Source organism: Ictalurus furcatus, chromosome 25, assembly GCF_023375685.1.
Source record: "Ictalurus furcatus strain D&B chromosome 25, Billie_1.0, whole genome shotgun sequence".
In the NCBI taxonomy this organism is placed as follows: domain Eukaryota; kingdom Metazoa; phylum Chordata; class Actinopteri; order Siluriformes; family Ictaluridae; genus Ictalurus; species Ictalurus furcatus.
Window position 1 is genome coordinate 13,413,623 of NC_071279.1, and position 14,906 is coordinate 13,428,528.

Genomic DNA, 14,906 nt, shown 5'->3' on the forward strand with positions numbered 1-14,906 from the left:
TGCTAAGGATGGGTTATACACAGTAGACCAGTGGTTCTTTGAGAAGGTTCTGGGGACCACAGGGGTCAATGAAGCAAAGCCAGCGGATATGTGATTATTATTATTTTTAAAAATTGTGTTACAGTGATGGAAATCCAATCATCATTAACAAAGTTATTATATTAATTATTAAGTTTTATTTATTATCCTGATTGACCTGTTGCTTGAATCGAATGGTTTTAATCCAAACCTCAATCATTCAAAAACAAGCAAATAATGTCAACTTGTGTTCTGCCTATGGACAATTTAGGTATAAAAGCTCCATGGCTCTAATAAACAAATATTACTTTACACATTTGAATAATTAGCCAGATATTCAAATTGTTGAGTTATGTTCAGAAAATAAATCTGTGCTGAAGAGGTCTGTGAAATGTATTTTCCAGTAAAAAGTGTCCCTGGCTACAAAAAGTTGGAGAACTGCTGATATAGACAGTACATTAATGTGGGATGTGTTTAGTGCTGGGGACCTCTTGTGTCAAAAGTGGAAGTTTGCAGCGTGAACTACAGGTTTCAAGACTCTCACTCAGTTCATGACCTGGATCTCTGTATCATATACCATCCCATACGAAACTATTGGAACGGCAAAGGCTTGTTGTTGTTGTTGTTGTTGTTGTTGTTGTTGTTTAACAATACAGTTTTTATTTATTATTTTTTATTAAGGAAAAAAAAAAAACGTTATCCAACACATATCACCCATGTGAAAACTAATTGCCCATTTAAACTTAAAATCTGCCACCTTTAGCAGCAATAACTGCAACCAAACACTTCTGACAACCGGAGATCAGTTTTTCACTGACTTCTAGGACCCTAGTACTTAACTTACTCCTATGCTTTGGATCATTGTCCTGCTGATAATCCAGTTGCGCTTGAGTTTTAACTTATGGACTCAAGACCGGGCATTCTCCTTTAGGATTTTCTGATAAAGATGGTGGGGCAAGGTGGTCCCATTTCATAATTTTAATTTCTCTGCTGTTACAACTAAATTGTTAATTGCTTCCATTTGATTCCCATAATAGTATGTTGGGTGATGCATAATGGTCCTCTACATGCAAAACTTTACCAGTAAATGGACATTGTTTTTAAGATGGGGCATCTTCCTCCATCTTACCGAAGTACTGACACAATATAAGCCTTACTATTTTAAAGTTCTTCAGGTCCATATGAAATTTAGGTACCAAAATTCATGCCCCTGCCCCTTCCATTACAATATTAGGGTGTTTTTTCCCCTCCCCTGACTCTTTATTTTCTACACACTGTAGCTTTAACTAATGAAAGGAGAAAGATGGTGTCAGCTGAAACTGGAGTGGGAGCTTCACTTCTCCGTTAGCTCAGACTTAAGAAGCGCTCGTGCGTTCCTGTTGCTATGGAGGCGGGCTGGCACTAAAAGAAACAATGAGTTAGGAAAGTATGTGTCCAGCACTCAGTTACTCAGAGCTGCTCTCACTGAGAAAGTACTCTACAGCTGCAGCTCTTTTCCAGTTCCAGTTGAAGGTAGGAAATATGATATATTTGTAATAAAAAAAATACCCTCTTGAGGACTAATATGCGGTATCTTTAGTAGATGTAGCCAGTGGCTTCAGTCCTCACCATGAGTCCACATGATGTCTGAACATGGTTAACATGACTGTTGATAGCCTTTTTTAGAATACAAGTGGATAAGTTTGATGAAGCTTATTTGACCTCTTTCAATGTTGTCATTATGAATTTAGGTTTGTTATTATTATCATTGGTAGTAGTAGTAGTAGTAGTAGTAGTAGTATTAGTATTATAATTATTATCATCATTATTATTGTTATTATTATTATTAATAATAATAATAACAACAATTGTTACAAAAGTTTCTATAGGCGATGTGTGTGTCTGTGTGTGTGTGTGTGTGTGTGTGTGTGTGTGTGTGTGTGTGTGTGTTTAGATAATCTACATTAGAGTACTTCATGCTTTTTTTGTAGCAGATTTAAGAACACATGAGTTATATGTGTATGAGCGTATTCGACTAGTAAAAAATAGGAGAATGTACAGTAGTATATATAGGCTATACTTTGAATATGTGTATTGGTTTCATTACTTAACATGAGAGTGCTTTTCACTGTTGCATATACATGTGCATAAATTTGTCCCATGTGTCCCACATAATTATGTGAAGAAATCTAATCTAAAAGATTAACATGACAGCAAACAAATCATGCGTAAAAAAAAATCACATGAAATAAAAACACATGCTCTACATGTAGAAAGTCCATTATATGTGAAGTCTAAAATGTGCAAGTCCAAAAAATCACATGTTCATTTATGAGGATAGTAGCTGCTAGTGATCTCCACAGTCTGTAACTAAAATAATAAAAAAAATAAATTTAAAACAGCATGTGACTACATTTGATACCAAATAGTAGGCCTATATGAGAATATTCGCCTTCTACTATCAGTATATTTGACATAATGAATCTTTATTGGTCACATATACATTACAGCAAAGTGAAAAGTTTTTCGTTGCATAGCCCATCATGTTAGGAAGGTGAGAGCACAGTTTCGGCCATGATACAGCACCCCTGGAGCAGGGGGGATTAAGGGCCTTGCTCAAGGACCCAAGAGTGGCAGTTGGCAGTGCTGGGGCCTGAACCCCTGACCTTCTGATTAGTAACACAGAGCCATAACCAGCCATAACCACTAAGCCACCACTGACATGGTCTTCATCATCATTTTTGTTTATTATTTGCAGGCTCCTGATGAGCTCGGTAGCTGCGTGCCGCCTGCAGGAGCTGCAAATTTACCGGCTACTGCATTGTGTGCAGGCGCGAGACACCGCACAGGTCAAGAAGTTGTTGCGTGTTGGCGTTCATGACCTTGTCAACCTCACGGAGCCACATGAGGGCAAAGGCGTCCTGCACGTGGCTGCGGTAGCTAACAACACCGACATGATCGAATTTCTGTTGCTTCATGGCGCTTGTCCAGATGTCCAGGACAAGCAGGGACGCACGCCGGTGATGTTGGCAGCCGAACTCGGACATGACGGTGTGGTGGCTCTGCTGGCCGAGAAACACGCAGATATGAAGTTGACAGACATAGAAGGGAAAGGTGAGTGAAAGAAAAACATAGTAGAAAGGAAAATGTGGCAAATCTCACTGATGGAACATGATTTAGAAAGGCACACACATGTGTCCTACATTTCACAGTGCACTTCAGAACAAAATCCAAGCCAATCCAACCCAAGGAGCTCTCTGTAGACTTCCACAATTTGCAAATTGTGTCAAGACATAGTTCTGAGCAATAGTATAAACCTATTTCTAAAGCTTTGAATGAGCACAGTGGGATCCATCAGTGTGAAATGATAAAAGATAAGAAACTGCAGGTTTAGAAACACCAACAATCTTTCTAGAGCTGGTTGATCTGACCAAATTTAGTAACTGGGCTTAAAAGGCCTTGGTCAGGGACGTGACCAAGAGCCAAATGGCAACTCTAGCAGAGCTCAGAGTAGCTAGACAGAATCCACTCTTGAGTAAAAGGCATATGTCAGACATTTAAAGAATTCTGAGAGCAAAAGGAAATAGATTCTCTGGTCTGATGAGACAAAAAAGTGACCTCCTTGGGCTGAACTCCAAGTGCTACTAATGTTGAAAACCAGGTAATGCTCATCAACTGGGTAATACAATCCCTACCATGAAGCATGGTGGTGGCAGCATCATGCTATGGGAGTGCTTCTCATCGTCAAGGACAGGGAGACTGGTGAGATTTAAGAGAAGGATGAATGCAGCTAAATAGAGAGAGTTCCTTGAAGAAAACCTGCTCTAGAGTGTACATGATCATATAAGTGTGGGCAAAGGTTCACCTTTTGGCAAGACACCTGACCTAAAGCATGCAGCCATGACAATGCTGGAGTGGCTTTATAACAAGTCTCTGAATGTCCTTAATTGGGTCAGTTTCACTCCCCCGGCTGCCAAAGATGCTTCTTCAAAGTATTGAATAAAGCGTCTAAATACTTATCTAAAAGTGAAGGGGTGTGAGTACTTTCCAAAGCCACTGAAACTCTAGCTATATAACTTGTTTTGAATAGTTTATCTTTCTTTTTACATTTAGATTTTGATGTGTTATTGATGCTTCATCTAGTGCCCTAAATCAAGCCTCTACAGTGCTATATTTATTGCATTTCCAGCTCAACTACTTGAGTTACACAAGTGCTGCTACAAGTGATAAAGTACATGAAGTATCTAGATGGCCATTTGATGCACTGCTCTCTCCCACTGCTAATATATTGATGAGGTTTCAAGCACACTTCATGGTACAGTAACTCCACATGCTAAGTGACATTTCATCACTCATATTAATTCAAGTTAACAATCGGTAGGTCCTCTCTGGTGATCAAACACAGCAGAGTGCAGAATCCTCCTTTTTGTGGGTCTGTCTAATTACAGATCAGAGTAGGGCCAGCTAAATCTTGTTTGTAATGTGATCTGCCTCTGTCTGCTCTACTAGGCGTGCTATTCTACTGCCTCTGTCCCACCAAAAGACACGCGCGCTGCCTGCAGGTGGCGCTGAACAACATGGCAGACGTAAACAACGTGTCACATGCGGGCATCCCGCTGTTCCTGCAGGCCTGTGAGAACGCTCGGGAATGTGAGGACATGTGCCTCAGCCTGTTGGAGAAGGGGGCCGACCCCAATTCTGTCAATCAGGTATGGTGTGCTGAGGAGTGTGTCGTGTGTGTGCCAAGTGTGAGTAGGCAAAAAAGGCAAAGAGATGGCTTATATGTGTGTGTGTGTGTGTGTGTGTGTGTGTGTGTGTGTGTGTGTTTGAGATTCTTATTATCTAACACCTGTCACAGTGCGGTTTGTAGTTGTGTGTAAATTATTCATTTACTGTGCAATGCAGCATTTCAGTTTAAGGATAACAAATCAACCAGTTCTACAAAAATGACTTGATGCCTGTGGACCTAGGCAACATCTTGATCACATAATTTTACCAAGCAAACTGAAAGTAGACACAAAAACAACTGTATTTTATTCAAACAATTAGGAAAAATAATCTCTTTCAAAAGCATATGTGGAAAATTCATTAAAAATAATGGAAATACATGCAAACAAATTCCCAGTCTCAAATTTCAGTCTCCAGGTACTTTATTCTTGACCATTCTCCATTTTATTTATTTATTTATTTTTTGCATATAAATATAAGATTTCACATTTCATTGTCACATTTTGTGACACTTATTTTCAATAAACAATGCAAAAAAAAAAATAGATAAGTAAAACAACAACAACAACAAAAAATAGCCCAACATTGGTTGGTTAGTTACTGTGATAAAACTAACTAGCTTCTTAATAGCATTAATTATCACAAGAATGTCAAAACCTAGCTCATTCTGTAAAACCTAACAGTGGAAATGACTAAATATGAGTAATGACTACTCAGATGTGTTTAAATGTCATATTCACTTCATTTGAATTACATTATGTGATCTTAGTAACTGAACATTGTTGGAAGAATTTTAAGTAAGAACAACTCATAAGACTCAAGCTTAATTACTCAAATAATATTAGTTTAAACTAGACCAAACCTTGTTGGTGTGTTTTATCCCTTAACTCCAGTTCAGTTACTTAACAAACTGTGACCAATGTAGGGCAAAGGTATTCAATTAAATTAAAGGTCCAGTTCCATGAAAAAAAAAAAAACACTGTTTCCTTACAAAGGACCGGAAAAGTGACTATCATGACTGAACATCGACAACAGTTAGCTTCAGTGCAGTGATTAGTTGGTGGCTACTACTCAAATAACATAAGACGCATCAATTATAGTATATCTATAGTATATCTGTTTTATTTTGGTGGCATGAACAAGAACACTTTATCAATGTGATCATAAGAATAATCAAATAATTAACAATACTGTTTGAAAAAAATAATAAATCCCCATAATAGCATAATTTACAGCTTTAGACACCAGAGGCCATATTACAGAGGTCTGAAGGTCCTAAGAAAAATCTGATCACAAATTCATATTACAGAAAATAATATTATCTTAATTTAAGAATATCTTATTTTGCAACATTTAATCTCATGTAAAGAAATCCTAAACTATAGTCAATAATCAATGATCACACCTGTTACCTAGAAACTGATGACCCCATGGAGCTGTTACACATAAACAGAACACTACAAATGTAGATGGTTAATCCTCCTCATTACAAATATAGTCCACTATAAATGATGTAAAAGCCATTATTTCAAGTCACATAGTGCTCTATGCGTATTCGTATAAACACAGCTTGCTGTAAAAATAAACATTCAACCGCCGGAGTTGCTAATAAACCTTTTGTTATTGCCTCATATATAATTTCAGTTATTACACTGTTACAAGCATTTCAGTAATATGGTACCTATTTTCACCATGTACAATATAAATGAATGTCACACCATTATGCTACAGTAGCTGATGTTAGTAAACAAACTAATATTATGGTACATTGTCAGCTATCTTCAGTGCAATGGCTAACAGTAGACAGTAAACCATAGAAAAACACAAGTTAATCATGACTGGAGTTATCCTAAAGTTAAGACCCCAGTTCTGATGTCATTGACTGTGTTGAACTTCCACCATGAAGCAGAAGATTTAGTCCTGCAAGTAACTATGTCTGCGACTAAACAAATCCAAGCTCAGGATATATTGTACCGTTACTCGAAGAGAACATCTTGTGTTAGATATCCATACTAGATCAGTGTATGAAGTTTATCCACTCTGACACATTGCATGAAATACAGTGTTGTCAAATTGTGCTGACAGCATGTGTCTGTCAAATTCCTGTCAGCTGCAACATGATATGAGGAGACACAAGCCAAATGTACTTTGATAGCAGGTGTGCGATGAGTTATTCATATTTGCACTTGCAGGTGACAGGTCGCACTGCTCTAATGGAGGCGGTGAGAGCAGGAGCGGTGGGGCTGGTGAGAGCCATCCTTAAAAGAGGGGCAAATGTCAACACGCTGGACAGCAAGCGGTTCAACGCAGTTCACTTCGCTGCTGAAGGAGGCTACTTTGAAGTGACTACAAAATATCTTTCATAATTCGAAGTCACATTTAAACACTAAATCAAGCTCGCTGATTTTGCCATTCTAAAGATCTATGTAGAATGGTTGTGTGTTGTGGGTCTGTGTGTTAGAAGATGCAATATACAGTACCGTCTAAAACCCAGTGAAACAAGTGGGCAGCATTTGCATCACACTAACTGTCTGTTATTATATATTTCTTGTTCGTTATTAGCAATCTTAGCATTTTTGGGTGAAGAAAATCTTTCAACTTCACCTGGTCTCCTCTCCAGATCCTTCAGGTGTTGTCTGCATATGTGGCGGATATGGGCGTAATGACAGCAGAAGGAAACACGGCTCTGCACTATGCTGCCCAAGGGGGCTTTGCTGACTGCTGCAGATTTTTGGCACAGAGAGGTAATATTTCCAAGAAACAGTCTTCTAATTTCGGGCTGTATTATTATTTTATTTTATTTTTTTTGAGAATGACAGTAAAAACAATGTTGAAAGGGTGGAGTTTAGTAGGAGTTTTCTTTATTGTCTCGTGAATATGTCATGAATGGTGGACAGATGGAAACAGGTGCAGGTTCAGTCTTTATTATAATCGACTTAGTAAGTAAACATCCCAAAGGAGCTAGGCAATTCTCAAAACTATACACAGGCAAAAGTTTAGGTGATCACCAAGCAGGCATGAACTGCAACAGGCAAGGTGAATGAAACAACTAGACATAATAAGCCATGCAAATGTGAATTTTGCATGTGAGATGTCAGTGATTTACTGAATGTCTGAGTTATTTAAGGAGTGTGTACAATTGCAAACTGGTGAGTCTCATTAGAAATCTGGAGATTGGGACTATGGATAAGTTTCGCTTTCAGTGGCATGTGTCATCGGAACAGGCTGAGGAGAGTTTTTGGCAGGTACAGACATGACAGCCGGACTCAAGCTCCAGGTTCATACATGAGTGTTTCCAAGTTCTGTCTCTGAGCAAATTTTTTATGTTGTTGAATAGCTTGATCCAAATCTAGGGCATCTATGGCCAATTTCCCATGGGCCATTTTGGACCCATTTATCTACGTCAGTGGGTGTGGTGTTCTGGGGAAACAGAGGGAATTTAGTCACACAGGAAAAGTGAACAGTATAGCAGAGTGATGTAGGGAATTCAGGGTGTACAAGGTCCACAGTAGGAAATGTGAGCACCTCTCTCCTATTCCAGTATCTTGGTTCATTCTCTCAGCTTGACCAGAACTTGAACTGACTCCCACCTTTTCAATGAACACTGACCATAGGTGTGATGTGAAATGGGGTCGCCTGTCTGACTCTGTGTCTGCAGTGAGGCCAAAGTACTGGAAAACATACTGAAACAATACTTTCAAAATCTAGTGGGTGGAGAGAAAGGAAGTCTCAAGTGGTCATCATTTCTTGGGAGGAAGGCAAATCAGTGACAATGTGAGATTATGGTCGCTGAAAGATTGAAAAAACCAAACAAATGTGCCATGGTAAATGCTTGTTTTTAAGGCCGGATCACCTTGGGCATTCTACATATTTTTTTCATTAAAAAAAAAAGCGACATGATGGAAGGCTTCCACATATTAAAAGCAGGATTACAGAAGTCTGGATCAGAGTTCATAGTTCAAGGGACTGTGGATAGGTTTTGCTTTGAGTGACATGTAATGTGAGAACCATCTGAGGATTATGGGAGTTGAGTTCATGGCAGGTTCAGATGTGACACTCTGCTACAACATTGCTTTTTAACAGCTCACATCTGACTTAATTGATGTAAGGTTTAATTATTGGGTAATTGATATTAAATTAAGTGTGTTGGGGCAGACCTGCTGGACTGAGAGTTGAGAACATGATGTGGGTCCTTTAGTCATAATTATAGCCACCGTGTGTGTGAGCAGATTCATACACAATGCATAGCACCAGCAATGTTGTTACTACATCCTATCTAGAACCTAATTTTGAACATCTGCACTTGCTATAGGTTTTATTGTGACATGTTTTATTCTGATAATTTCAGGATGCAATCCCAAACAGAAAAACATGGAAGGCCTGTTACCACGTCAAATTGCTAAGGACTTGGATCACAAGGCCTCAGTGAAAGAGCTTAAGAAGGCTGAACGTTTGAATGGGAAGCTTTTAAAGAGCTGCACTAATGAATCATGGGCACTGACCCTTTATGATTGGTCTCATGAAAATGAAGCTGAACTGCGAAAGGCCTTTGAATTCACTTCATGTGGAATTACCAACTCAGAGATGGTGTCTTTTGAGAATTTCATCTCTGTTCTCCAAGACTTCCAGGCACCGATAAATGATGACCATGTCCGGAAAATACAGCTCGCTCATGACAAGCGTAGGCAGGGTTTAATTAACATCAACGACTTTTTCAAAGGAGTCAGATATCTGCCCAGGACTCTTGTTATGACCTCCTATGAACTAAATAGGACAAAGAAAAGGGTTGGCAAGTCAGGGAAGGGCAAGAAGAAAAGCAAGTTGAACCTTCCAATGCCAATTTGCGTCATCTCACCAGAAAATGTTTACCGACAAGATGACAGAGGGCCACCACATTTCATGATTGAGAAGTACCAGCTTTTTACAGACACAAACCGATTTAATCAGGACCATCCACCTAGGCACCCGATAGAGGATGACTCAGCCTGGTATAAAGATGAACCAGAAAAGACATACATAAACATAAACTACTGCGTTAAGACTGGAGACATTGAATCCCTGAAGATGGCCTTTAGTCGGAAGGTCCCAGTTGATGTGAAGGATCGCTTTTACAAGACACCACTCATGACCGCTTGTGCAAGTGGGAATTATGAAGTGGTCAATTTTCTACTCAATCTTGGGTAAGGTTATTCATGATATTTATTTTATGTTATTTATGTACACATAACAACTAACTTTCAAATCAAACCATGCCAGGCACGTTAGAACAAACACTTGAATATTTCTCATCTTTTCTATTTAACATTACAGATATTTTTATATAGAAATTGTTCTAATTCAATGTGTTTATTCATATTTGGGCTGGGCTGTCAAATGATTAAAAGAATTAATTGTAATTAGTCACCTATCTCTTTATCTATCTATCTATCTATCTATCTATCTATCTAAGTAACTGGTCAAATAAATTAAAGAAAGCCTTAAAGTACAACACATTGAAAATTGGAGGCATTCAAAACTAAAAGGCAACCACAGTTATATTCCTTCTATTCCTGCATTGCTACATTCATGAAATTTTCTGTTTACATTATGGTCTGACCATGTGAATGCCTTTTCCTGTTGCTGATTTCACCATTCACAGCCAGTTCTTGTACATGTGCACCTAGTCTAATCTACACTATGCACTACAGGTTCACAGGTTAAAAAAAACAAAACAAACAAACAAAAAAAAAACCCTGAATTAATGGCATCATAAAAATAATGGTGTTAAATTCAAATTTGCTTTAAATCATTATCAGTGCATTAGGCATCATAAAAATAATGGTGTTAAATTCAAATTTGCTTTAAATCATTATCAGTGCATTAATTTTGACAGCTCTAATACATATACTGTACACTATTGTTGTTTTAATTAAAAGAAGTTCATGCAGTGTAAATCTATGTGCAGGGCTGATGTGAATGCTTGTGATCAGTTCTGCTGGACTCCATTACACCATGCCTGCCATGCTGGACAACTTGACATCATTAAACAATTAGTGGAGGCAGGGGCAGCAGTGAACACACCCACTTTCAGTGGAGCCACACCCCTAATGAGGGCCATTGAGAGTTCCAGGCCCTGCTGTGTGGACTACCTTATCAAGGCTGGCGCAACAGTTACAGCAGCAAACAAGTCAGGTACGGATGCAGCCTCCATCATGTACAGTCATCTGTACAGTCATAAAAACATAGTCAAATATTTCCAGGCCAACCTTTAGCAGTTCAGAATCACTTGGTTCTCTGGCTACATAACATGTCAGACTTTTTTATTGTAGAAATGAAATTTATTTACTAAAAAAAAGTACGTCGAAAAGCCTTTTATACCTGCTACTATGACGTAACACTGTTTTTTTTAAAATAACTGCATCACTACGTTACCCCCTACCATCTCTCCACCTTGACCGCCGTGAGACAGCATGAAAATTCCTCTAAACAAACAATATCTTTGCATGATCAAAGCATATATCACATTTTTTTTGCTGTTAGATCAGTGCTACCTCATCAGAGGAAAAGAAGCTACTCTGATTTACTGAACTGTGATGTATTAAATAATTAAGAGTGATTAACTGTTGGATCCAGCTGTCACTGGAATCAAGGACATTCAATCTTTTAAATGCAGAGCAAAGCTGCTTGGACATTGCCCATGCGTATGCAGACTTTAGGATTGTAGAGCTGATCCAGGCCAAGATTGACAGCCTTTGGAAGCCAAAGGACCACAAAAAGGATAAGCCAATCAAACCTCAGGCCAAACCGAGACCAGCCACTGGCACTTCTGAGGAGAAGGTACACAAAACTTATAGCTACACTTATTTGCCATTTTAACATATTGATTTAGGTTTACAATTACTTACTATAGTACATCTTTTACATCTCTTGCACAGTTTTAAGTCTTAGTATGCACAGCCTCCTTCTACCCTATCCATTAGTGAAAAATTACTCCCTTGTACAGTTCTGACAAGGGTGTGTGTGTGTGTTAGATTGTTATTAATGTTTCGAGCATAACTGCTGGATTGAAAACCAACCAACCATTGAACCAAAATATCCAGACAGAAGTGGTCCTGTGGTGAGAAACTGAGCGCTGATGAGAGCCTTGATTAACACAAATTATGCCCAGAAAAAGATGAGCTACAGTCTCTAACAGTCTATCTACAAAGTTGACCAAAAAGGTAGATGTGTCTAATAAAGTGTCCAGCGGTGGTCTATTATTCGTTCCTTTTAATGGTGCCGGTGACGGATGGCATAGTAGGGGTTTAACAACATATATAGCGATATATGTACTTTACAAATACAGTATTCATCATGAATGAAATCTTGAATACAAGCCGTTAGTTATTTAATATGCACACTGTAACTGATCTGTACTGAAACATTGAACCTGATAGCAGAAAGACAGGAGTAGGCCTTGGCAAAGTGTAAGCAAATAAGAGTGTATGTGTCGGATTACGTCTGCTTCAACAGGCTGTGTTACTGCTGCCAGAGAAAGCATGTACTATGCCATGTCTGTGGTGTCTGTCACTCACCACTGTAATTACCATCAGGGATAGTACTCGCATAAACATGCACGTAATGCATGTTCCTTCTCTGTTTTCATTGATGAAGTAGTCATATAATAAAAGTGTAGGTAATTACAGTGTAGGTGCTCAGCACACTCAATAGAACTTTCTCACAGTTCACAAAAACTCCAATGACCACAATCCATTATTCCTCGCATGAAGCACACAGCTACAACTTATAGAAACAAGTGAGTGATACAAAATGTTTTCAGATGGAGAAAGAAACAATGCTGAAATTGAATTTAGGCGGTAAGCTGCTGTGTGACTATACCAGACAAGAACTTTCACAAGTAAATCATGATACTGAGCAACAATAATCCGCAACAAACTTTTTAGCTGTTTTTTTTTTTTTTGTCCACGCTATGTGCTGCATATAGGCTTTTGTCTTGTGTTTTATCTTGTGGTTTTATAATGTGTCTGGGTATCTATCTCAAACGATCTTAAAAGGTGCTCAGTATTTATAGATGCGAAACAAATTCAAAACAATAAAGATTACCACACATATTCCAATGCAGGCATGGTGTCAATTTGACCATAACTTTTAGCCCATTAATGCCAATGCTGGATTCTAGTCTCACTTCTAGTATAATTTTCATCTGTGGTATCACTGAAAGTGATTATTGTTGCTCTCATCATGCACTAAAATGCATTTTATACTTTATTTATACTATAGTCTTAACAAAGTAAAGGGGTGCTGGGACTCATGACCTCGGTATTTTAACAAATCCTGGCTACGGCTCTGTGTGTGTGTGTGTGTGTGTGTGTGTGTGTGTGTGTGTGTGTGTGTGAAGGTATTTGGTTTGTGTCACGTCTGCCATGTTTATCATCTGTCGGGACTGCTAGGTGCTACAGGCAGCAGTACACACACTCCCCACCTTCATCCTTTACTTGACAGAACAAACAGCTTTGTCTACATGCTCCTCATAACCAGGCCAATGAGACACTCACTTTCAGAAATCTCACAAACAACAAGAGGTATTATATTTGACTTGTAACAGAAAGTGATGATCATCGAGTCCCTTTGAAAAGTTAATCCACCAGCATTGTTTTTGGCCTTGCCTTTGGTTTTGTGGCCTGATGCCATCTTTATTCTGCGTATCTCTAGCAGGGGGCTGTTCCCACACCGCAGGCCTCAGAGTACTTTGCAACCTCGACATTGAAAACAGAAGCGCAGGCCAACAGTGTGATCCTTCACAGCACTCGGATCACCAGTGGAGCACTGAAAAAAGTGGACATCAGCTTTGTGCCAAAAACAGTACGTTGGTTAGCTGAAAAACATATGATCCTGGAGATAAGACATACTTGATTATATTGATATATCTTGATTATATCTTATATTTTCCTGTTGTGTTCATTTGTGGTCCTTTTTAGTAATGTGTAAAGGAAACAATGATTCCTAAATTCGATTTGGGTCAAAAACAAACACAAATGGAAATCCAAAAATGTATATGCTTTAGTCAGTTTCTTTTATAAACTTTAATAATCTATCTATCTATCTATCTATCTATCTATCTATATGCACACACACATATACGCACACAAAATAATGAAAATAAATGTTTCTACATTTACATAAAAAATACTATAAAGAGCAGTAAACAGTAAAAAAAAAATTAAACAAAGCCAATAGTCAGTGTAATGACCCTTTTCTTTTAAAAAAAAATTATGGAAATTAATTCAATTGAATTCGATTTTATTTGTATAGTGTTTTTTTTTTTTTAACCATCTAAATTTTCACAAAGCAGCTTTACATAAATATATAAATTCATGGTATAAATTTTAAATAAATAAATAAATAATATATGTATATATTGTTTTACACACACACACACACACACACACACACATTTGCACTGAAACTGTATGCATACACTGATCAGTGTTTTGGTATGGTTGTGTAAACAAAAGAAATCAATGTCAATAGGACATCCATTGCTGACGGAATGTTAGTGAACTGTTTCCCATATTCACCATTTATGCATTTTGGAGCTTCCAATATTATATATAAATATTATAATAATTTGGATCTGTATTGAAGGTTTGGTGCAAACAACTCACTACCTGCCAGCTGATGGAGAAGAAGGAGAAAAGGAGACAACGGTTTACTCATGAAGTGGATTTTGATGACCTCGAGATGCCTTTCAACAAGAATATTGAGAAGAACGCACTGGAGCTATCACAGATCTTTGAGCATAATTGACGAAGGGCGAATCGTCTGACTTAAACTAAACTCCAGCCTCAATTCATTAAAAAAATCTATGAAAAAGCCAGGACTGAACTTACCATATGCAATTATGGATTTATATTTTTGTTTGTTTGTTTAGATGTGTAAATATGATAGCATGTACCATATAAGGATCTCAGTAAATGTACTGTACGTATTTACATATAGCAAATAATGCATGCATCATCTGTACTCTCCTCAGAAAGAGATGGGGGAAGAGATCGCTCTCTCTCTCTCTCTCTTTGTGTGTGTGTGTGTGTGTGTGTGTGTGTGTGTGTGTCCTGCCTGCTTTCAGGGCTGGGCCACTCTATGCTGGCATTTCTCCACACCTCCTCCTTTATCTTGTTTATCTGAGAATCCTACGTATCTGC

At 38.2% G+C, this 14,906-nt stretch overlaps 1 protein-coding gene across 3 annotated transcripts; it reads left to right on the top strand.

Moving 5' to 3' along the window:
- The first annotated feature begins 34 nt into the window (after positions 1–34).
- Positions 35–14,906, top strand: ankef1a (ankyrin repeat and EF-hand domain containing 1a). 3 transcript variants are annotated; one of them, XM_053613703.1, is made up of 10 exons: positions 35–1,530; positions 2,756–3,111; positions 4,507–4,706; positions 6,918–7,067; positions 7,346–7,469; positions 9,074–9,905; positions 10,670–10,896; positions 11,378–11,541; positions 13,417–13,566; positions 14,350–14,906. In XM_053613703.1, exons 2-10 carry the CDS (start codon positions 2,763–2,765, stop codon positions 14,509–14,511), a joined length of 2,358 nt encoding a protein of 785 aa, XP_053469678.1. In that variant the 5' UTR covers positions 35–1,530; positions 2,756–2,762; the 3' UTR covers positions 14,512–14,906. The 3 variants fall into 3 exon arrangements, with proteins under 3 accessions (XP_053469678.1, XP_053469677.1, XP_053469679.1); XM_053613702.1 differs by lacking the exon at positions 35–1,530 and having other exon boundaries at positions 2,614–3,111; XM_053613704.1 differs by lacking the exon at positions 35–1,530 and having other exon boundaries at positions 2,614–3,111; positions 13,420–13,566.

What these genes read in the sequence shown, in the direction of transcription:
- ankef1a (XM_053613703.1), top strand. Translation starts at nt 2,763, where the DNA reads ATGAGCTCGGTAGCTGCGTGCCGCCTGCAGGAGCTGCAAATTTACCGG. An exon ending in CAGATTTTTGGCACAGAGAG is followed by an intron (nt 7,470 to 9,073) that starts GTAATATTTCCA and finishes TGATAATTTCAG; the next exon opens with GATGCAATCCCAAACAGAAA. An exon ending in AATTTTCTACTCAATCTTGG is followed by an intron (nt 9,906 to 10,669) that starts GTAAGGTTATTC and finishes ATCTATGTGCAG; the next exon opens with GGCTGATGTGAATGCTTGTG.